Below are 20,680 nucleotides of genomic sequence, written 5' to 3'. Positions count from 1 at the left end.
CCCAGCTGTGCCGAAGACGAGCTGCTGGACAGGATGGCGAGGAAGCCCTCAGTGTGCGAGTCTGAGGTGGGTGAGCCCTGGCAGGGCAAAGCCATGGGGTGGAGAGGGTAGCTGGGGACATGGGGGGCCCAGGGACATTGCATCATGCCCAAAGGGGGGTGACAGCCCTCTTCTTCCTCCGCCTGGTCCCACGTGGGGCTGAGGGGATCACAATGGTCCCCTGGGTGCCATCCCCACCCCGCCTCCGGCCTCTCACAGGTCCGCTCCTACATGCGGCAGATCCTGGAGGGGATCTGCTACCTGCACCAGCACCACGTCCTGCACCTGGACATCAAAGTGAGTGCTCTCCCCACGGCCCCGGTCCCTGCTCGGGGAGTGCCCCGTGTCCTGCCCTGCCTCTCCCCAGCCTGGGAGCCTCCCGCCAAGCTCCCGCCCGCCCCGCGCTGTCCTGTAGCCAGAAAACCTCCTGATGGCGGATTCGAGCAGCGAGCAGGTCCGCATCTGCGACTTCGGCAACGCGCAGGAGCTGACGCCCGACGAGCCGCAGTACTGCAAGTACGGCACCCCCGAGTTCGTGGGCCCTGAGATCGTCAACCAGAGCCCCGTCTCCAGCGTCACCGACGTCTGGTAAGGGCAGCCCCCTGCCCAGGTGCACCCCAGCATCCCCGTTGTGCCGGGGGGCTTGGGCTGTGCAGTGACCACCCTCTCCTCTCTGCAGGCCTGTGGGGGTCATCGCCTACCTGTGGTAAGTGCCCTGCCGTATCCCCATGGAAGGGACCCCATTTCTGCCCCCTTTCCAGCTGGGGCCATGCTCACCTCCTCCCCAGCTGCTCCTGCCCTGTGGCACTGGGGCTGTGGTCTGTTCCTCAGTCCCCAGGGCTTGCCGTGCGGCTGCCCCATGTCCCAGTGGCCGTGTCCCCCCCTTGCAGCCTCACAGGGATCTCCCCCTTCGTGGGTGAGAACGACAAGACGACGCTGATGAACATCCGCAACTACAACGTGGCCTTCGAGGAGAGGATGTTCCAGGGGCTCACCCGGGAGGCCAAGGGTTTTGTCATCAAAGTGCTGGTCAACGACAGGCTGTGAGTGCCACGAGGTCCTCCTGGGGGCACGGCACTGACTGTGTGCCCCATACCCGTGTTCCTGGGTGGTGACGGGTGTCTGGGGGTTCAGGGCACCCCGGATCAGCAGATGGGTCCTGCTGGGGCCGGACAAAGTCCCTGTGTCCCTGCTGAAGGTGATGCCCTCCCTCTCCATCCTGCCACCCCATGGCATGAGCCTGGTGCTCCAGGGAGCCTGGTGGTGGTGGTGGGTGCACGGCTGGATGCAGGCAGGCTGGGTGCACCCCAGGGTGCTGGGGTGAGGGGGCAGCACGGGATGCCAAAACACTCTGGCCAGGGCAGTCCTCACCTGGCGGTGCTGCTTCACAGGAGACCCAACGCGGAGCAGACCCTGGAGCACCCCTGGTTCAAGGTGAGTCTGGGCAGGGAGCAGCACCTGGGGGCAGCAGGGCCCCTCAGAGCTCGGTACGTGGTCCGTGTGACGCTGCTGTCCCCTTTCCCCACAGACGCTGGCCAAGGGGAAGGTCATCAGCACTGACCACCTGAAGCTCTTCCTCTCCCGTCGGAAATGGCAGGTGAAGGCAGGAGCCGGGGTGGGAGGCTGGGTGCTGGGCTGTATGGTGCTATGCCGCCCAGCCGGGCCTGATCCAGCCCTGTCCATGTGCTGCAGCGCTCGCAGATCAGCTACAAGTGCAACATGGTGCTGCGTCCCATCCCGGAGCTGCTGGAGGACACCTCCAACCACCTCTCCATCGCCGTGCCCCGGCACCTCAAGGAGTCCCCGGCGCTGTCGTCCTCCTCGGACTCCGATGACCTGGACGAGCTGCCCTTCATCCCCATGCCGCACCAGGTGGAGTTCTCTGGCTCCCGCATGTCCCTCAACGAGATCCCCACGGACGACGAGGCACCGGGGCCGCCCGAGGGCCCGAGGCAGGAGGTGGCCATGCCAGGGGACGGCTCCGCCATGGAGTGGCAGAGCGAGGGCGCGGGGAAGCCTGGGGTGGCCCTGGGGAAGAGACCAAGGGCCACAGGGCCACGGCGGCCGTGCGCAGAGGCAGAGGCACCTGGCTCCTCCGACGAGGAAGCCCCCGAGGCCCAGAAGTGGACGGAGTACCCCCGCAAAGCCATGAGGAAGGGCTCCAGCCTGGAGTCCCCGGAGAGCGCCCGCAGGGGCGAGCTGAAGCGGGGCAGCTCAGCCGACAGCGCCCTGCTGCTGGGGCAGCCTCCAGGGGCCGAGGAGGGGGCCGAGGCGGGCCGGGAGCCCCGCCGAGCCCTGGCCAAGGCGGCCTCCATGGAGCTGCCACGGCGCCGGGGGGGCGAGGAGGAGCACGCCCAGCGCCTGGAGCTGATGCGCCAGCGCCTGCTGCGGAGCGGCCCCACCGACGGCAAGGTCAGCGGCTTGCGGGGTCCCCTCCTGGAGACGCTGGGGGTCAGCCCCGACAAGAAGGGGCTGCGGCCGCCCCGCGTGGAGCAGCTGGCACCGGCGGGGCCAAGGCTGGTGCGGGCAGCCTCCAGCGAGGCCGCCTCGTCGCAGCTTCTGCCTCCTGAGCGCGTCCTGCAGAAGAGCAGCTCCTTCAGCCAGGGCGACGCCGAGCCCGTCGTCCGGCACCGCCGCTCCGGTGCGCCCCTGGAGATCCCGGTGGCCCACGCGGAGGCCCAGCGGCTCAAGGAGTCCCCGTCGCTCTCGGCGCTCTCTGATGCCCGGCCCCAGGCGCTAGAGGCCACCTTACCCAGGCCCCCCACAGCCAAGGCTGCCCAAGAGAAGAGGCGAGTCCCCGAGGAGCGGGGCCAGCCCCCCGCCAAAGCATCCGCCACCACTGCAGGGAAGAAGCCAGCAGCCTCAGGGCAGGAGGAGAAGGTGACCACCAAGGCCGAAGCCACCAGAGCTGGTGGGGCAGCTGGGGAGGGGGCTGCCAGGGCGAGAGCAGCCACCCCGCAGCAGCCCGCAGTCCCCGGCGCCCGGGCCCCCAAGACGTCCTCCTACGCTGAGGTCATGCAAGCCATGGGAGCCACGCAAGGTGGGGAGCCGGCCACCGAGGAGGCCCCACAGCTCCCAGCCGCTGCCCCTGCCCCTGCCCCTGCCGAGCCTCCCACGCCGGCACCGGTGGAGAAGAAGGAGATGAAGGCCAGCGGCTCCTCCAGCTCCCTGCTCATCGAGGACATCGACTCGGAGGAGGTCTTCGAGGCCAAGTTCAAGCGGAGCCGCGAGTCGTCGCTCAGCCGCGGGCTGAAGCTCCTCACCCGCTCCCGCTCCGAGGACCGGCACTTGGCCAGCCCCGCGGCCCACGACGAGGGCATCTACCGGCCCACACCGGCCGGCGTGCCCCTGGAGCTGCGCAGGAGCCAGCCTGACGGCTTGGCGGAGAAGTCCAAGTCCAGCGGCTTGGCAGAGAAGTCCAAGTCCGTGCAGGACCTGCACGAGGTGCAGAAGGACAGCGGCTTCCTCCGCAGGATGTCCGTGCTCCTCAAGCGCACGCCGCCTGCCGAGAGGAGGAAGAGCAAGGGGGAGGAAGGGGGCGGCGAGACCCCGACCCGCGGGCGCCGCTTCTCCTGGAGCCTGGGCCTGGGCAGCTCCAAGGAGCGGAGGGACTCGGAGAGCCTCAAGTCGGAGCCGGGGGGTGGCGGGGAGAGCGAGTCGCCGGTGGTGGCGGTGCGCAGGAAGATCAGCGCCACCATGGAGCGCGTGTCCTCGCGGCTCCGCAGCCTGTCGGACGAGCGGCCGGAGGACGAGGAGCCGGGGGAGCCCGGGCAGCGGCGGCCCTCCCTGCTGCGCCGCTCCATTTCGGAGGGCGACAGCCTGCGGCGGGTGGGCGTCGCGGCGCAGGACCAGGTGGGCCCACCCCCGGCACCGGCGCCCTCCTCCGAGTCCCTGCGCTCGGAGGGCAGCACCCGCTCCTCCGCCTCCGCCAAAGGTGAGCTGGGGGCTGACGGCACTGCCGGGGCAGCCCGGGCTGTCCCCAGACCCCCATCTGAGCAGCCCCCCGTCCACGTCCCCACAGGTGAGGGGCAGAAGCGGTCACGCTGGGAGCGCTGGGGGCTGTCCCGGGCTAAGAAGGAGAAGATGGCCTCGCAGCCCAGCATCCCCTCCAGCCTGCTGCGGGAGGAGGGCTCGGCAGCCAGCCGGCAGCATGCGCCCAGCGAGTCGGGTAGGCACGGCCGGGGCGCAGGGCGCGCGGGTCCCCCCTCTGGCACCCCAGGTCCTTACCCTGCCCTCCGCCCTGCAGACTTCCCCCCCGTTTTCCACATCAAGCTGAAGGACCAGGTGCTGCTGGAGGGCGACGCGCTGACCCTCTGCTGCCTGCCCGCCGGCAGCCCGACCCCCAGGATCGTCTGGATGAAAGGTGGGGGGCTGCTGCCGGGGCTGCTGGGCCAGTAGGTGCCGGGGGAGCCGCGGTGGCATCGCTCTCCTCTGCTCCCCCGGCAGACAAGCGCTCGCTGCAGCCGGACAACGCGCTGAACATCGTCTCCTGCAAGGACGGCCGCCAGATGCTCACCATCTCCAAGGTCTCCAGGAAGGATGCGGGGCTGTATGAGTGCGCAGCCGCCAACACCCTGGGCACAGCCATCAGCTCCTGCACGCTGGCTGTGGCACGTAAGGATGCGGGGGGGACCTCGGGGGACAGAGGTGCTGCCCTGCAGGGACAGAGCATGCACCAGGCGCTGGGGATTGCCTGCTCCGGTTGCTGGGGGCTGGCTCTGGCAGGAGGGACACGCTTGGGCACTGCTGCTCGCCTGGTGGCACAGCCCTGGGGCTGGGGATCCACTGGGGCAGGGCGCTCGATCGCTGCTCTCCACATCCCCACCTGGGGCTTTCGAGAGGGGCAGGCTGCTGTTGCACAGGCATCGCCCCGTGGGTCCCAGCCTGCCCTGTCTGTCCGCCGGCAGGGCTCCCCGGGCGGCCGGGCACCCCGGAGATTGCCCAGAAGTACAAGAACACGGTGCTGGTGCTGTGGAAGCCTGCAGAGAGCAAAGCCCCCTGCACCTACACGCTGGAGTGCCGGCTGGAGGGTATGTGGCCGGTAAAAGCGTGGCCACCAGCCGGCCACCCCCCCACGCTGCTTGGGGACACCCCCTGGCTGGGCTACAACCCTTGCCCTTGCATGGATGGGTGCTGGTGGCCTGGGGAAGTGTCCTGGGGGGGGGGACAGGATGCTGCGCCCTGCCTCACAGCTCCCTGAGCCTCACCGTGCCCCTGTGCCGGCAGGGGAGCACGAGTGGAAGCTGGTCAGCACCGGCATCGCCGACTGCTACTTCAACGTGACGGAGCTGCCCCCCGGCAGTGCCCCCAAGTTTCGGGTGGCCTGTGTCAACAAGGCCGGGCAGGGGCCCTTCAGCACCCCGTCGGGCAAGGTGCACCTGGAGGCAGCAGGTGAGCAAAAGCCCTTCCTGCAGGGCAGCACCCACAGCGAGCTCAGGGATGTGGGGCGGGGTGTGGGGCTGCAGCCTCTGCTGCTCTGGGGGTTCTTGGTCCTGGGGGATCTTCCCCCGAGGGCTTCAGACCGGGGGATGCTGCCTGCACCCCGCTCCTGGCTCACAGCTCCCCTTCCTCCCCACAGATTCCCGAGCTGCCCTGGCCAAGGACGTCACCGTCCCTGTCCCCGACAAGGTGGCCTCCAGCCGCTCGACCCAAACCCCCCAGGCACAGCTGGAGCCCCCGGCCGCAGGGCTGCCCCCCACCACGCCGCCCCGCAAGCACAAGGCAGCGCTGCAGAAGCCCGAGCGGCCACCGCAGGCTGGCGTCCCCAGGGGGCCACGGCCAGACCCCGAGCTGCCACCCAACATCACCGTCTGCGAGCCCCCAGAGCTGGTGTTCACCCCCCCTCGGACTGCTGCCGTGCCCCAGGCCAGCTCCCCTGCCCGGGGCTCCCCCACCGCTCCCACGGACACATCCACCCCCACCTCGCCCACCCAGGGCTCCCCCCAGCCCCGGGCACCCTCCCCATCCAAATCCACCCCCGTTCCCCCGGCGTCGACCACCTCCAACGCTGCTCCCCCCAGGAAGATGCCCCCCTACATGGTCACCTCCTTCGTCTCCATGCCCTCCACCTCGCCCCCTGCCCAAGAGGCCCCCACCTCTGCCCCGTCCTCCAAGGAGCCCCCGGCTGACAGCGGGGCCCCGGACGGCACGGCGTTGCGGCAGGGCATCCCCCAGAAGCCGTACACCTTCCTGGACGAGAAGGCGAGGTGAGGAAGGGCGGGATGGAGTGCTGTGTCGGGGTGACCCCAAAACATCCCGCCCGGGGGGCTGAGCATTGCCCTGTGCTGCAGGGGCCGCTTCGGGGTGATCCGGCTGTGCAAGGAGAACGCCACGGGGAAGCACTTCATAGCCAAGATCGTGCCCTACGAGGCGGAGAGGAAGCAGAGCGTGCTGCAGGAGTACGAGATCCTGAAGGCGCTGCACCACGAGCGCATCATGGCCCTGCACGAGGCGTACATCACCCCCCGCTACCTGGTGCTCATCTGCGAGAACTGCGCCGGCAAGGAAATCCTCTACAGCATCGTGGACAGGTCCCGGCGGGCGGGCGGGCAGGCGGGGGGGAGCACTGGGGTTTGGGGAGCAGCGTGGGGACCCCGCTCACGTCCCCCACCCGCAGGTTTCGCTACTCGGAGGACGACGTGGTGAGCTACGTGCTGCAGCTGCTGCAGGGCCTCGAGTACCTGCACGGCCGCCGCATCGTGCACCTCGACATCAAGCCCGACAACGTCGTCGTCTCGGGCATGAACGCCCTCAAGATCATCGATTTCGGCAGCGCCCAGACCTACAACCCCCTGGTGCTGCGGCAGCTGGGCCGGCGCGTGGGCACGCTGGAGTACATGTGTGAGTGGGGCAGGGGGACGGGGCGCAGGGATGGGGTGCAGTGAGCCCCGGGTGGGCACGGGCTGGGGGGCCTTGGGGAGGCTGGGGAGTCTTTGGGGTGCTGGGGGTGTCTATTTTTTTTTTTTTTAGGGTTGCTGGTGTCTGTTGGGGTACGGGGGTGCTGGAGGGTGGAAGACGGGGTGCTGGGGATGCCGTGGGTGCTGTGCATTGGGGGTGCTGGGCTGGCCACCCCGTGCACATGCCAGATTTGCTCCCTTGCAGCGCCGGAGGTGGTGAAGGGCGACCCGGTGGGCTCTGCCGCGGATGTCTGGGGTGTCGGCGTCCTCACCTACATCATGTAAGAGCAGGGGGCCGTGGGCACGAGCACCTGAGGTGTGATGAGCAGGGCTCGGTGCCATGGGGGACACCGGGCTGGGGGGGGGTGCTGCAGCCCTGCAGACCCTGCCCAACTGGACCCCCTGTGGGGGTGTGTGGGTGCGGGGTGCCCTCCCACGGCTGCACCCCATCCCGTGCCACCTCCTCCCTCCCTCCCTCCCTCCCAGGCTGAGCGGGCGGTCGCCGTTCTTCGAGCTGGACCCCATCGAGACGGAGAACCGCATCCTGGCGGGGCGCTTTGACGCCTTCAAGCTGTACCCCAACGTCTCGCAGAGCGCTGCCCTCTTCATCCGCAAGGTCCTCACCGTCCACCCCTGGTGAGTGCCCACCCCAGCCCGGTGACCCCTGGGACCCATCCCTGCTCCTGGAGAGGGCTGGGACGCCCCGGGGCCGGGGGGGGTGGAAGCACTGGCATTCGGTTTTGGGATGCCGTGGGGCACGGAGGTGGTGGTGGGCACCCCGTGGCCGCTGACCCCGAGCCGCCCCTGCGCCAGGAGCCGCCCCACGGTGAAGGACTGCTTTGCCAACGCCTGGCTCCAGGACGCCTACCTGATGAAGCTGCGCCGCCAGACCCTCACCTTCACCACCAACCGCCTCAAGGAGTTCCTGGTGGAGCACCAGCGGCGCCGCGGCGAGGCCGTCACCAAGCACAAGGTCTTACTCCGCTCCTACCAGGGCGGCCAGCCGCCGGGGCCGCAGTAGCCACGAGGGGCGAGGAGCCAGAGGAACATTCCAGGGGCCGCGGGACGGGGCGGCCGAGGAGCCGGGATGAGCCCACGGACCCCACGTGCCGGGGATGCTGGCGGGGCAGGACGGGGAAGGGGACGGGGACAGGCGGCGACTCTTTAGGTGGAGACGATGGAGAAGGAAAACGGAGCCCCAGCCGGGGCCGGGCAGTGATGCCGGGATGGATGGATGGATGGAGAACGTGTCAGAGGGTTGGGGGGAGGACGGCATGGGGGCGGGATGCGGATGAGGGTCTCGGAGAGCCGCCAGCACGCCGGCCAGCCTGGGCCACACGGTCGGTGGGGGGCTGGCCCCACAGCACGGGTCCCGCCGCAGCCTCCAGCTCAGCCGCGTGCCTTACACCACAACCCGCGGCTCCCACCGGCCACAAGCACAGGGGGCGAGGGGCACAAGCCCCCCGGCACGGACTGAGGGTGCCCGCGGTCACCCTGCTTTGCCCGGCAGTGCCCGAGGAGGGGGGGCTGTGCAGAGAGGGGCCAGCCACCAGCACGGCCCCGCTCCCACCCCGCGGGGCTGCAGCCCGGGACCCACGCCGGTGCCTTCCCCGGGGCTGCGTGCCACCCCCCGCCGGCACCCGGGCAGCCCCGTGCCACGCACACTCCTGCGCCTGCTCAGGCCCACGCTGCTCGTGCTCCCTGGGGGCACCCCGAGCGGGTGGAGATGCTCGCACACGCGCCTGTTTCTGCAAAGCCCCCCCCCCCCCCCGGCACCCCCTGCAGCACCTCCCGCCCGCAGCGCGCTCACGCACGGCCCCACACGTGCCTTGCTGAGCCACGCACACACCCCCCTTGCACACGCGTGCCCTTGCACACGCACAGGCGCTGCCCGCACCGGGGCCGTGCGGGGTGCTCCCTGCCCAGACCCCCTTCGCCTCCCCTGGGTGCCCCGGTGCGGGTCGGGGGCAGCGTTCGGGCACCGCCTTCCAGCTGCTGCTGCATCGCTCGGGCTTTTATTTATTGACTTCGGGGAGAAGGCTTCTGCCCCGGCTCTGCCCCCGTCCCCGCGCCTGCCCCCGCCTCTCTGCCGGGCTCCAGAGTCGCCACCGTCCCCGTGGCCTGGAGCAAGCGACGTGCCAGAGCAGCAATAAAGGCCCTGAGCAGCCGGTTCCCGTCTCTGTGCTGTTACTGGGGGGGGGGGGGGGGGGATGCTGGGGGGGCTGAGGTGTGGGTGTGCAAGGTGTGCAAGGTGAGGGCGGTGTGGGAAGGTGGGGATGGTGCCAGGGCTGCGGGGCCGGGCCGGTGGTGGGGTGTGTTCATGGGGTAGAAATACTGGGGGGGGGGGCTGGCACCATGCACCCGGCCGTGCGCATCGCCCTGAGGCGCGCACCTGCAGTGCACTGTGACACACGCGTGTGCAAGGGTGCGCGCGGAGAGACGCTCATCCAAACGTGCGCGTGCACCTGCTCGCCCGGGCGCGTGTGCATGCACGAGGGCCTGTGCCTAGGCACCACCCCGCGCACACACGCGTGCTTACACGCGCACACACACACGCACACACACGCACACACACCGCCGTGCGCAGCGCGCCCACGAGCCCCGCCCCCACACGCCCGCAAACCCCGCCCACACCACAAAGCCCCGCCCATCCCACCCAAACCCCGCCCCCCCCGCGCCCCGCAGCCGCCCCCTGGCGGCCGGCGGGCTGCGGCGGGGGGGCGGTGGCGGCGCGGTGGCGGCGCGGTGACGTGTCCCACACGTGTGCGGAAGCGCCGCGCCGGGCAGCGCCGGGCAGCGCCGGGAGCGGGGCCGGGCCGGGCCGAGCCGCGATGCCGCTCAAAGCCGTGATCCTCATCGGGGGCCCGCAGAAGGGTGAGTGCCGGGGGCTGCGGGCGGAGACCGGCCCGGCCCGGCCCCGCTGACCGCCCTGCCCTGCCCTGCCCTGCCCGCAGGCACCCGGTTCCGGCCGCTGTCCTTCGAGGTGCCCAAGCCGCTGTTCCCCGTGGCCGGCGTGCCCATGGTGCAGCACCACATCGAGGCGTGCGCCAGGGTACGGGGGGGGGGGGGAAAAGGGGGGGTACGGGGGGACATGGGGGGGTCGGGAGGAAAGGGGGGGGCTGGGGGGGGGGGAATTGGGGGTTCGGGGAGAAAGGGGGGGCTGGGGGGAAATGGGGGTGTCGGGGGAAATGGGGGATCTGGGGGAAAGAGGGGGGCTGGGGGGAAAGTAGCAGGTTGGGGGGAAAGGGGGGTGTCAGGGGAATGGGGGACCTCGGGGGTAAGGGGGGGGGTCAGGGGGGAAATTAGGAGGTTGGGGGGAAAGGGGGGTGTCGGGGGAAATGGGGGACCTGGGGGGAAAGGGGGGTGTTAGGGGAATGGGGGACCTGGGGGGAAAGGGAGAAATAGGGGGGCTGGGGGGAAATTAGGGAGGTTGGGGGGAAAGGGGGGTGTCGGGGGAAATGGGGGACCTGGGGGGAAAGGGGGATGTTAGGGGAATGGGGGACCTGGGGGGAAAGGGAGAAATAGGGGGCTTGGGGGGAAATTAGGAGGTTGGGGGAAATGGGGCAGCCAGGGGCAAATGGGGGTGTCAGAGGAAATGGGGGACCCAGGGGGTAAGGGGGTATCGGGCCCCGGCGCTGCCCTGCCCCCTGTGCCCCGCAGGTGCCCGGCGTGAAGGAGATCCTGCTGATGGGCTTCTACCAGCCCCACGAGGCCCTCAGCCGCTTCCTGGTGGCGGCACAGCAGGAGTTCAAGATCCCCATCAGGTGGGTGCCCGGCTGCACTGCCCCCTGCCACCCTCCTGCCGCCTTCCCCTGGCTGCTTCCCACTCTAAGCACACTTGTCCTTGTCCCCTCTGTCCCCTTCCCCTTGTCCCCTCTGCCCCCCTCGGCCCGCAGGTACCTGCAGGAGTACGCGGCGCTGGGCACGGGCGGTGGCATCTACCACTTCCGAGACCAGATCCTGTCGGGCGGCGCCGAGGCCTTCTTCGTGCTCAACGCGGACGTGTGCTCCGAGTTCCCCTTGCAGGAGATGCTGGACTTCAGGCAGCAGCACGGGGACGCGCACAGCTTTGTCATCCTGGGCACCACGGTGAGTGGCGGGGCTGGGAGCAGCGTTGCTCTGCCCTGGGCTTGTCCAGGAGCCGCTGGATGAGGCCCTGGGTGCAAACTCCAGCACTCATACGGCCTCGCCCCACAGGCTAACAGGACGCAGGCTCTGAACTACGGCTGCATCGTGGCGAACGCCGACACGCAGGAGGTACATCAGGGGCACGGCGTGGGTGGTGGGTGCCACCCCACTCCTGCATGCACTGGGGCAGAGGGCGGTGCTGGGCAGGGGTGCTGTGCCCCAACTCTCACGTCTCTCCCTTGATCAGGTGCAGCACTACGTTGAGAAGCCCAGCACCTTTGTCAGCGAGGTGATCAACTGCGGCATCTACCTGTTCACGCCCGCCATCTTCCAGCACATCGGCGAGGTCTTCCAGCGGAACCAGCAGGAGCTAGCGCTGTGAGAGCCCCCCCCCCTGCCCTGCGTCCCTCCCACCCCACTGCTCCCCGGGGCTGCAGCGGCACGCTCATCCTCCATTCTTTCTCTATCTTCTCTCCTCCTCTGCCATCACTCACTTGTTTCCTGGTCCTGCACCAGCTGTCCTTACCTTGGGTAAGTCCGTCCCTCTGTGTCTGCGCTGGCTGCTCTCTGTGCTGGGTCGTGCCTGGCGGTAACGCGTGCTTTCCTCCTGCTCCAGCCCTGCGAGGCTGTCCTCTGTGTGTCTCCTCCTGGCCAGCTTGAGACTCCCCTTCTCCCTCCCTCTCCTCCCACCCCATCCTCATGCAGCTCTGGACAAGGGGCCGAGGCTGTTCAGCGGGGAGCGTTCTGCTTCCCCTTCAGCTCTGTGCCAGCGCCCTGCAAAAACCCGGCTGTGCAGTGAGGGCAGGGTCCAGCACAGTTACTCCTGCCTGGGCCAGGTGCAGCTCTTGCACCACCCACTTCTGGCCCAGAGCTTGTTTCAGCTGGAAGAGCGACTCCGTCCCTGCCTTCGGGGAGAAGTGCACGGCTAGGAAGGAGTCTAGGAAGAGCCCCATGACCAAGGAGCCCCTAGATTTGGAGAGTCTGCTGGGGTCCCTGGCTGGGGTGGGTGGCTAACGGTCCTCTCGCTTGCAGAGAGGAGAACTCCAACGGCTGGCAGCGTGCAGAAGTGATCCGGCTGGAGCAGGACGTCTTCACAGCGCTGGCTGGGAGCGGCAAGCTCTACGTCTACAAAACCGATGGCTTCTGGAGCCAGATCAAATCAGCTGGGTACGGGCTGGGGCAGCAGGAGCACCGAGAGGGAGAGGAGGGTGCTCAGACACGGCCCCACGGGTGGGGGTGGCAGGCGTTGAATTTGGACCCTCGTCTGCCCTGCGGGCACTACAGACACAATAACAGCCTTGCTTTTCGTCCCCCAGCTCTGCTATCTACGCCAGCCGCCTCTACCTCAACCAGTACAGCCAAACCCACCCGGAGAGGCTGGCCCAGAACAAACCTGGAGGCCCCATCATCAGAGGTATCCCTGTGACATCCCCCCAATGGCCCTAGGAGCTGCCCCACGCAGCCAGAGGAGGAAGGGGACCCACGGGGCAGGTCCTGCCCCGCTCACAGAGCCCAGTACTCCCGGGAGCTGCCTCCCTGACACCCTGCCTTGTGTTGCAGGGAACGTGTACATCCACCCCACGGCCTCCATCGACAGCACGGCAGTGGTGAGTGCTGGGGGACCCTGCGGGGCTGAGGGTGCCGTTACCTGACCTCATCGTGTCCCTCTGCCCCTGCAGCTGGGCCCCAACGTCTCCATCGGGGAGGGGGTGACGGTGGGAGCCGGCGTGCGTGTGCGCGAGTCCATCGTCCTCCACGGGGCCTCGCTGCACGTAAGTAGGGCTTACCCTAGGGAGGGGGTGTCCTCCTCCAGCACCTTGCTGCTCCTCTCATCCGTCACTGCTCCCTCCCACCCTCCAGGACCACACCTGCGTCCTCAACACCATCGTGGGCTGGGACAGCACCATCGGGCGCTGGGCCCGGGTTGAAGGAACGCCCAGCGACCCCAACCCCAACGATCCCTATGCCAAGATCGACAGCGAGACCCTCTTCAGGGACGGCCGCCTCACCCCTTCCATCACGATCCTGGGTGAGTCCCAGCTGCAGCCTGGGTTTTAAGGGATGGGGCAGGGTCCGCTCCCCTATTACTGCCCCCCTCGTGCTCTCCCCACAGGCTGCAGTGTCACCATCCCTGCTGAGGTTGTTATTCTTAACTCCATCGTCCTTCCTCACAAGGAGCTGAGCCGCAGCTACAAGAACCAGATTATCCTCTGAGTTCGCTGCTTGCTGGGCTGGGGTGGCCTCTGTCACCTCTGCCACCTCCTGGGGGTTCCCAGCACCCCCGGGGGGGCAGGTGAGGAGCCCTGCAAGTGCCTGATTCCTGCTCCAGACAGACATTAAAGCTGGTGAGCATCAGCCTCGCTTGCTGCTTCTCTCGGAGCCCAGGGATTTGGGTGAAACTTGGGGACAGCACGTGGCTCAGGCTCCAGGCCAGCTGCTGCGAGCGTGCGCAGGGAGCTCCTGCTGCCTGCAATGTCTCAGGTCTTGAGCTTCGGGTGCTTCTGTGCCAACGGGCACTACCCACGAGGGCTTGGTGCCCCATGCCAGGCTGTCCCCCAGCTGGTATCTCCAATTCTTGGGAAGGTTTTAGAATCATAGAATATCCCGAGTTGGAAGGGACCCATAAGGATCATCGAGTCCAACTCCTAAGTAGGAGTCTTGACCTATCTAAGAGGCAAGGGAGCTTTGAATGTGCCTGTTCTGCCTCAGCACCCCACCCAGCACGAGCCTGTTGCGAGACTCCCGCTGTCAACAGCGTGATTGCAACAGCCTGAGCTGGGCTCCTGCCTCCCACGGGGCAAAGACAGCAGCACCAGGCTGTCCTGAGGGCACTGGGCAAGAGGGGTGGCTGGGACAGGCGAGCCCTTTCCCACCACTGCTGCTCCTGGAGGGAGCTGTGGAGTCACCCAGTAACACCTCCACCCCCCCAAGGCTCAGTGTGAGCCAGGAGAGCAGCCAGGAGAGCAGGCAGCCCAGTGCAGCGTGCTCCCGGCAGGCTGAGACCTGTGCAGGAGCAGTGCTGAGCGATGGCAGCAGCCCCCTGCCCTGCTGGGGGCCCACCGGGACGGCGGGGGCGCTCCCTGCGTGCCTGCCCTCGTTACCAGCTGCGGCCACAGGGCACTGGAACGATCATCTCACTCCTGCAGAGATCTACCGCCTTGCTTGCTCTGTGGGTTGGAAAAACCTGTTTTTGTTGAAGGCAGCACCGTGCTGCTCCTGGCACAGGGCAGTGACAGCGCTGCCCCTCAGCCCCTTATCTCCCTGCCTTCTCCCCGTGCTGAAGCCCCAGCCTGCCAAGGGCCCATCACGATCGCGCCTCGTGCTTCCCACCAGGCACCGCATTAGGGATTCCCCATCCGTCCTGTACCACCCCAGCTCGATGGATTTGCAGCAAATCCTTGCTCCCAGCCCTGCGCGTTCCCGTGCCAGCTCTGCTGTGGTCCTGGGCGGGGATTAGCTGTTCCCTGACTTTAAGCACATTAAAAACTCCTTCAGTTTTGCCTCTGCCTTGGATGTGCTAATTTCCGTGCCCTCTGGTGAGCACCCCTGCGTGGAGGGAAACTGGGCCAGAAGACTTGCTCAGGACTGTACATGAATTCTCTCTTCTCCAGATCCCACATCTGCCCTGGGTTTTAGTACAGTTTCGGGGGCAGTTTTCAGCCCTGCTGCGGGGCAGACAAGCCCTTGCCCCATCCAGCTCCCCCGGCACACCTCCGCTGTGCTCCAGCTCTGTGCCGGAGGGGAGGAAGGAGTTAAAGGGGCCTCAGCAGAGGTGCCAGGAAGTCTGGAAGCGCTTAGGGTTGTCCTGCCCCAGCAGCTCTGATTACTTGAGGCCAACATCTGGGCTGACAGGGGCCCCTCGCCCTGCGGGGTGGGGAGAGGGGGGCTGCAGCAGGACCCTGCCTGTCCTCCCCCTGCCCACCCAGGCGGGTGGTGGTGCAGGGATGCAGGGGAGGGCTGCTCACCCGTGCCTGAAGGAAGCACGGCTCTTCTCCCTGAGCACCCAGGCCCAATCCTGCCAGCGAGCCCCAACGCCCTCCTGGCACAGGGACGGATGGACGCCAGTCACAGCCAGGCTGGTTTTGCTGCAAAAGTTTAATACAAGCACTTAATACAAACATTTAACACCAACCAGCCCGTGAGCACAGTGCTGGGCCACCGTACCAAGCTCCAAGCTCAGCACCACAGGCCCACGCTGCTGACTGCCACAGGCTTCCCTCCTCCTCCTCGTCCTCCTCCTCCTTGTCCTCCTCCTTGCTGCCAGCTCCGTCCCCAGGCAGCACAAGCTACACCGGGGAGGGGAAGAACCGTCCCACCTTCCCAGGGGGGGCTGCCCCCTGCCTGGGGGGGAGAGGAGATGAGTCAGGGGCACAAGCCTTTTCCCCCCTTTGGTTCCCCCCACCCCCTTCCAGCAGCACTCACGGGGGCCGTGGGGCCGTGCCCACGCAGCTCCGCAGGGCGCTGGGGAGGCAGCAGGTCCCGGGGGGGCTCAGCTGCCCCGCGTGGGGCTCCGGGGAGGCAACGGGGCGGCAGAGGGGCTCTGTGGGACAGAAGGCAGATTTGGGGTTACGGTGTCACACCCCAGCCCCGCTGCAAGCACAGGGGTGGGGGGTCCCACGGGCTCACCGCGTTCACCCCCTGGGTCCGGGGCGCTGGCTGGCGTTGGCACCAGGTTCTCCTGCTCCATCCCCACGAAGCCTCTCCAGAAGTCGGGCGGCAGCGCGAGGAGCCGAGCCACCACCTGGGCACGGAGGGATAGAGCCCGGGGCTGCCGGCGGCACCCGGGGCACCGCCGGCACCTGGGGTCCCTGCCCTCACCTTGCTCTGGCGCGGCGTGTCCTCCATGATGGCGAGCGGCGTGGGGTTGGCCGAGCTGTGCCCCACCAGCGTGGGGCCGAAGACGCGGGACAGGTTGAGGACGTCCATCTTGCAGTCGGGGCTGCGCGACACCCTGCGAGGGGGGGACGGGGGGAGCGTGCTGCCGGGCCCAGCGATCCCATCGCCATAGGGCGCAGGGAGGTGGGCGCAGAGCCCCCAGAGCCCCTCACCTGAGCAGGTGCAGCATGAGGAAGGCCAGCGTGTCCCTGTTGGCTGGGGGCAGCTTGCCGACCACGTGCCGCAGGGCCGTGCTGCAGGCGGTCTCATCGGGGATGTCTGCGGCGGCACCGGGGGTGTTAGAGGAGGGTCGGCCCCAAACCCCACCCCGAGCCCCTGCTCGTCCCCCCGCTCACCGGCGGCCCGCAGGAAGGCCGGGTGCAGGCTGAAGGTGACCAGCGGCTCCTTGAGGCCCCGCAGGAAGTCCTTGAGCACCCCGCACACCACGTGGATGTCGGCCACGCTGCCCAGGGCGGGCGGCACGCTGCCGGCACGCAGCAGCCTCTGCTTCCACTCCCGCACCAGCGGCTCGGCACCCGGCACCCGGTACAGCCCTGCCTGGGGGCGTGGAGGGGCTCAGCCCCGTGGGGAGCACGGCCTCACCGTGCTCCCCGTTGTCACCACCCTGTCCCCTACCTCGGCCAAGCCGCGCGTCTCCACCTCGGTCACACACTGCACCACCAGCGCGGGCACCAGGGGAGGCGTCGGGGGCGCGAAGTCGGCCAGGACGCCCTGGGGAGGACGAGGAGAGGGGAAAGCAGCGCCAGAGCTATGCGACCCCAGTCCCCAGCCCCACATCACGCCCCGGCCCATGGGGACCCCATGTCACCCTCACCTCGCGGGGCCAGGCGTGCTGGTGAGGCCGGGGCGCGCAGGGCCCGGGGCAGCGCGGGCGGCACTTGGCGTGCAGCAGCAGCTGGCACTGGCGGCACTTGAGGGCGGCCTTCCCGAAACGGAGGCGGGAGCCGCAGGCACCGCACGGCTCGGGGCGGATGACCTGGTGGGGCAAAACTGGGTCAGCGCCCCCCTGCATCCCTCCTCCATGCCCCCCAAGCCAGCCTCTGCCGCCTCCATCCATCCCAGCTCCCCCCAGAGGCTCCCTTCTCCCTGGGGTCAGAGGTGGGGAGGAGCTGGGCACGCACCGTTTTGGAGGTGAACTGGTGCTGGGGCTGCGGGAGGCTCGGTGGAGGGGAGGCAAAGGGGACAGGCGCTGGCTGCCCCACAGAGCCGCCCTCGGTGTGGCTGTCCTGCCCCGGGGCACGGCTACCCAAATCCTCACTGGCACCCCACACTGTGGTCAGCTCTACAGAGAGAGGAGACAGTGGAGGGGACCCCATCGGTGGGGGACCCCATAGGCAGGGGACACTGGGAGGCTTTCCCCATCCCGCGGAGCCCCTGCAGCCTCCCAGCACATCCACAGGACCCCAGTCCCACCATGGTGGGGGCAAGCATCCCCCAGCAGATCTCCTCCCTCCCCCATGATGGCAGCACCCCCAGGCTAGTCCCACACCCCCCGGAGCATCTCACCACCTGCCCATGCCCCCCTGTCCACGACCTGCACGCGTGGAGACGCGGTGTCCCTGGCGAGAGCGGCGGGGTGGCACAAGCGTGGCGGGCGGGAGGCTGCTGGTGGGCTCCGGGACCTCAGCAGGAGGGGGCGCAGCGGGGACGCTCACCTGCTGATTCAGGGGGGCAGTGAGGAAGCGCCCAGCTGCAGCCCCACGACGCTCCCCATGAGCTCTGTGGTCCCACACGGCCGGGGGTGCTGTCACCCAGGAGAGGGGGACAGGGGCTGAGGGGACCGAGGTGTACCCCAAGCCCTCACAGCCCTGCAGGACCAAAGGATGCACCTCGTGTCCTTCTGGCACCGGGGCCCTGCACCCCCACCGCCCCCCAGCCCTGCCCAGGGTGCTGGGGTCCCTACTCACGGTGCTCGGGGGTGCCACAGAGGAGCGGTGTCGCTTTGCCACCACCACGGGGCCGATCTGCGGGGCCAGGGACACACGCTGGGGACAGAGAGATGGATGGGGTGAAGGGTGCGCAGGGACCGCTGCCTGACTCTGGCCCTCAAGGCCCCTAACATCCACATACCAAGAGCCCAAAACGAGTGCTCCCAGCCCCACAGAAGGTGCCGGTCGCATCCTGTGCCCTTGCACCACCTGCCCCACACCAGGTACCGTGGGGACCCAGCCCCCCTGTGCTGGGGCAGGGGCAGGCCAGGCCTGCAATGCAGAGGTGCGAGCGGAGCTGCGTGCAGGATGCCCGCACGTGGGGATGAATTATTGAGGAGCCCAGCTGGGCCGCGGCACAGGGTAATGGAGTTTCTATTGATCGCGGGCAGTTTGCTGAGAGATGACGCTCCCAGCCCAGCGCCAATAAATTAATCCCCCTGCCAGCCTCCTGCGGGGGGAGGGAGGGATCCGGGTGCCTGCGTGCCCCAGCGTCCCCCTCCTACCTGCCTCTCCTGGGCTTTGCGCTTCAGGGCCCGCACCACCGTCATGTCAACGTCCTGGAAGGCAGAGGAGGTGCTGGGGGCCGGCCGGGCTGTGTGGGGTGAGCAGCACCCCGGTATTTGTGCTCTGCCACCCCCAGCCCAATCGGGACAGGGAGCGGGGTCGCTCCTTACCACGTCGTCCTCGGTGCGGTCGTAGCTGATGTCCGAGTGGGACAGGAGAGACTGGCACGAGTCGTCCACCATGGATGACCTGTGGGAAGAGCTGGGGCTCAGCGCAGCCGGGGCACCCCCAGATCCCAGCCAGCACCTGGGGCACCTCCACAGAGCCTGAGCGTGCCCCAAGCCCACCCAGCCCCAGCAGAGGAGAGGGGCAGGGGACACAGGGCCACCGTGGCCACCAGCTTTGCTCACCTCCTGCCCGGTGCCAGGGCCGCCCCAAGGCGCCGGCCAGCCAGGGCGCTGAGGATGGAGCGCTGCTCCCCGTTTCCCCACGGCTCCTGCATCAGCAACTCGAAGACCAGCTGCAGTTTGCGCTCCTGCAAGCCGAAACGGGGCAGCGGTGAGGCCGGCACCCCCCCGGTACCCTATTTCAGGGGCTGCTGGCCCCGCTGACCTGCTTCTCCAGCTCAGCCTCCGCTCGGTGCCGCTTCTTCATCTCCACCTCCACCTGGTTGCGGGCGTGCTTGAGCTTCACCTCCAGCGCCGCCCGCTCGGCCTCGGCGCGGGCCAGCTGCTCGCGGGCTCGCCGCCCGTCCTGCTCCAGCCGGCAGCATTTCTGGCGCGTCGCCTCGAAGCACCGCGCGATGCGGATGTAGTCTGGGGGCAACACCGAGCGGCACGGTGACCGTCCCCAAGCCCCCCGCCCCACGCGCTACGGGGTACCCGCACCCAGGGGCTGCGCGCTCCCACCTTCCTCCAGGCTGCCGCCCAGCTCCAGCAGCTGCAGCGCCCGCTCCAGCTGGGCCAGCAGCCGCCCGCAGCGCTGCCGCAGCATCCCCGCGCCGAGGGAGGGGACGGGGCGCACCGGGGGGGTCCCCGGCCCCGCAGGCTCCAGGCTGCGGCCGCCGCGCTCCGCCGTGCGCCCCCGGGATGGCGCGGGCTGCAGGGGGCTCGGGGCCCCTCCCGGCCGGCCTATGTGGGCCGGGGGTCGGGGTGGAGCCCGGCCCGGCTCCGCCTCCCCCCGTCCCGACGGCTCCCGGAGCGGCGGAGCTGGGGGTGCCCCGGGCCCCCCGGCAGCGGGGAGCGGGGGGGGCGCGCTGGGTGCGGGCTGGGGGTGCCGGGCGCTGAGCGAGACGGGGGGGGTTGGAGAAAAGAGGTGTGGGGTGCCCCGGGGGGGGCAGTGAGGGGGGCAGCCCCCCGTTTGCCGGGGTGGGTGCTGCTGGCGGTGTGGGTGCTGCGGGGAGAGCGGGGGCGATGCCCTTGGTGGGAGCGGAGGAGCGGGCGTCCTTGGCTGCCTCGTCGCGCCGGTGCGTGCTGGCACATGGCGCGTCCCCAGCCCGCTGTCCCCGCGCGTGCTAAGTGGCTGGCGGGGACGATGGTGTCACCCCGGCACCCAGCACTCGATGGGCATTCCCACCACCCTGCTCCCTCCCCACTGCCTGGGCGGGGGGGTGTCTGGGCTCCCCCAGGAGCAGAAAAGCCCACGGGACCTCTGGCCACGGCTGGGCCTGCCGCCACCTCCGGCTGTGCTGGCGAGGGGGACCTGGAGCCCCCAAACTGCGGGGCTCCTGGCCAGGGCCGTGTCCTGCAGATGGAGCCACCTCCCTGCTGCAAAGCCCAGCTGCTGCCCTTCCAGGCCCTGAAGGGAAGCTGTGCCACCCAGGACCCCTGCCAAGGGGGTCCCACACACCCTCCCTGGCACAGCCCCCAGGTCCCCCCCGGCCCTGAGCTCCCGCGGGGCTCCGGGTGGGTTCGTGGGGCCCCGCTGAATGGCAGCCGCCTCTCCTCAGCGCCTGTCCCAACCTGCTGCAAATACCGGGAATAGCAGCGGGGCTGGCGGCAGGGCTGGGCGTGCAGGGAGCCCTGCACACGCACGCACACATGCACACACACACGCTCTCAGATCCCCTGATGTGCACCCCCCCAGCACCCTGGGACCCAGGAATTGAAAATTGAGGGACAGCGTGGACAGGGCAGGGAGCACCCCCACATCCCAGGGATGTGTCCCAGAGGCTCAAAGAGGCAATAGCTTGAGATAATCCCAGGCTGTAAAATCCAGGTGGTGAGCAGGGCTTAAAGCAGACCCCCCTCTCCGAGGGCTGACACTCGTCAGGGTCACTTTGGGGCT

General features: G+C 68.9%; 3 protein-coding genes across 3 annotated transcripts in view; 2 read left to right on the top strand and 1 right to left on the bottom strand.

Annotated features, from left to right (window-relative positions):
• The window catches only part of SPEG (striated muscle enriched protein kinase), a 33,232-nt gene extending 25,276 nt beyond the window's left edge, over nt 1-7,956 (top strand). The window contains exons 23-41 of the mRNA XM_035571435.1: nt 6-66; nt 259-336; nt 455-627; nt 719-745; nt 930-1,082; nt 1,431-1,473; nt 1,568-1,636; nt 1,732-3,973; nt 4,061-4,207; nt 4,286-4,402; nt 4,486-4,653; nt 4,947-5,069; nt 5,266-5,430; nt 5,618-6,245; nt 6,330-6,569; nt 6,656-6,879; nt 7,141-7,216; nt 7,422-7,571; nt 7,749-7,956. Of these exons, the coding sequence (XP_035427328.1) occupies nt 6-66; nt 259-336; nt 455-627; nt 719-745; nt 930-1,082; nt 1,431-1,473; nt 1,568-1,636; nt 1,732-3,973; nt 4,061-4,207; nt 4,286-4,402; nt 4,486-4,653; nt 4,947-5,069; nt 5,266-5,430; nt 5,618-6,245; nt 6,330-6,569; nt 6,656-6,879; nt 7,141-7,216; nt 7,422-7,571; nt 7,749-7,956 (5,092 nt within the window). The remainder of the gene's footprint in view (nt 1-5; nt 67-258; nt 337-454; nt 628-718; nt 746-929; nt 1,083-1,430; nt 1,474-1,567; nt 1,637-1,731; nt 3,974-4,060; nt 4,208-4,285; nt 4,403-4,485; nt 4,654-4,946; nt 5,070-5,265; nt 5,431-5,617; nt 6,246-6,329; nt 6,570-6,655; nt 6,880-7,140; nt 7,217-7,421; nt 7,572-7,748) is intronic.
• A 1,721-nt stretch (nt 7,957-9,677) lies between these two features.
• Nucleotides 9,678-13,418, top strand: GMPPA (GDP-mannose pyrophosphorylase A). Its single transcript, XM_035571422.2, has 12 exons — nt 9,678-9,809; nt 9,890-9,987; nt 10,596-10,699; nt 10,832-11,024; nt 11,133-11,192; nt 11,311-11,441; nt 12,096-12,230; nt 12,380-12,477; nt 12,624-12,670; nt 12,743-12,835; nt 12,924-13,092; nt 13,177-13,418. The coding sequence occupies exons 1-12, from the start codon at nt 9,767-9,769 to the stop codon at nt 13,275-13,277; spliced, it is 1,272 nt and encodes a 423-aa protein (XP_035427315.1). The 5' UTR covers nt 9,678-9,766; the 3' UTR covers nt 13,278-13,418.
• Nucleotides 13,419-15,349: 1,931 nt separating this feature from the next.
• LOC118261391 (rac GTPase-activating protein 1-like) lies at nt 15,350-19,387 on the bottom strand. The gene is made up of 16 exons (XM_035572213.1): nt 19,303-19,387; nt 19,007-19,209; nt 18,805-18,929; nt 18,565-18,643; nt 18,394-18,447; nt 17,867-17,944; nt 17,494-17,614; nt 17,081-17,241; nt 16,774-16,935; nt 16,575-16,670; nt 16,295-16,496; nt 16,112-16,217; nt 15,882-16,014; nt 15,690-15,804; nt 15,486-15,603; nt 15,350-15,404 (listed from the first exon to the last, which is right to left on the bottom strand). Exons 1-16 carry the CDS (start codon nt 19,385-19,387, stop codon nt 15,350-15,352), a joined length of 1,893 nt encoding a protein of 630 aa, XP_035428106.1.
• Nucleotides 19,388-20,680: the final 1,293 nt, after the last annotated feature.

This window comes from Cygnus atratus, chromosome 6 (genome assembly GCF_013377495.2).
Source record: "Cygnus atratus isolate AKBS03 ecotype Queensland, Australia chromosome 6, CAtr_DNAZoo_HiC_assembly, whole genome shotgun sequence".
Taxonomy (NCBI): domain Eukaryota; kingdom Metazoa; phylum Chordata; class Aves; order Anseriformes; family Anatidae; genus Cygnus; species Cygnus atratus.
The sequence above is the reverse complement of the archived record's forward strand: the minus strand, read 5'-3'. Positions and strand labels throughout refer to the sequence as shown.

Coding starts and splice junctions, on each gene's coding strand:
- LOC118261391 (XM_035572213.1), bottom strand. CDS start 19,387: ATGCTGCGGCAGCGCTGCGGGCGGCTGCTGGCCCAGCTGGAGCGGGCG. Junction 19,210..19,302: donor GGGCGGCAGCCTGGAGGAAG/GTGGGAGCGCGC, acceptor TGTTGCCCCCAG/ACTACATCCGCATCGCGCGG. Junction 18,644..18,804: donor GCCCTGGCACCGGGCAGGAG/GTGAGCAAAGCT, acceptor CTCTTCCCACAG/GTCATCCATGGTGGACGACT.
- GMPPA (XM_035571422.2), top strand. CDS start 9,767: ATGCCGCTCAAAGCCGTGATCCTCATCGGGGGCCCGCAGAAGG. Junction 12,836..12,923: donor TCCACGGGGCCTCGCTGCAC/GTAAGTAGGGCT, acceptor CCCACCCTCCAG/GACCACACCTGCGTCCTCAA. Junction 13,093..13,176: donor CCCTTCCATCACGATCCTGG/GTGAGTCCCAGC, acceptor CTCTCCCCACAG/GCTGCAGTGTCACCATCCCT.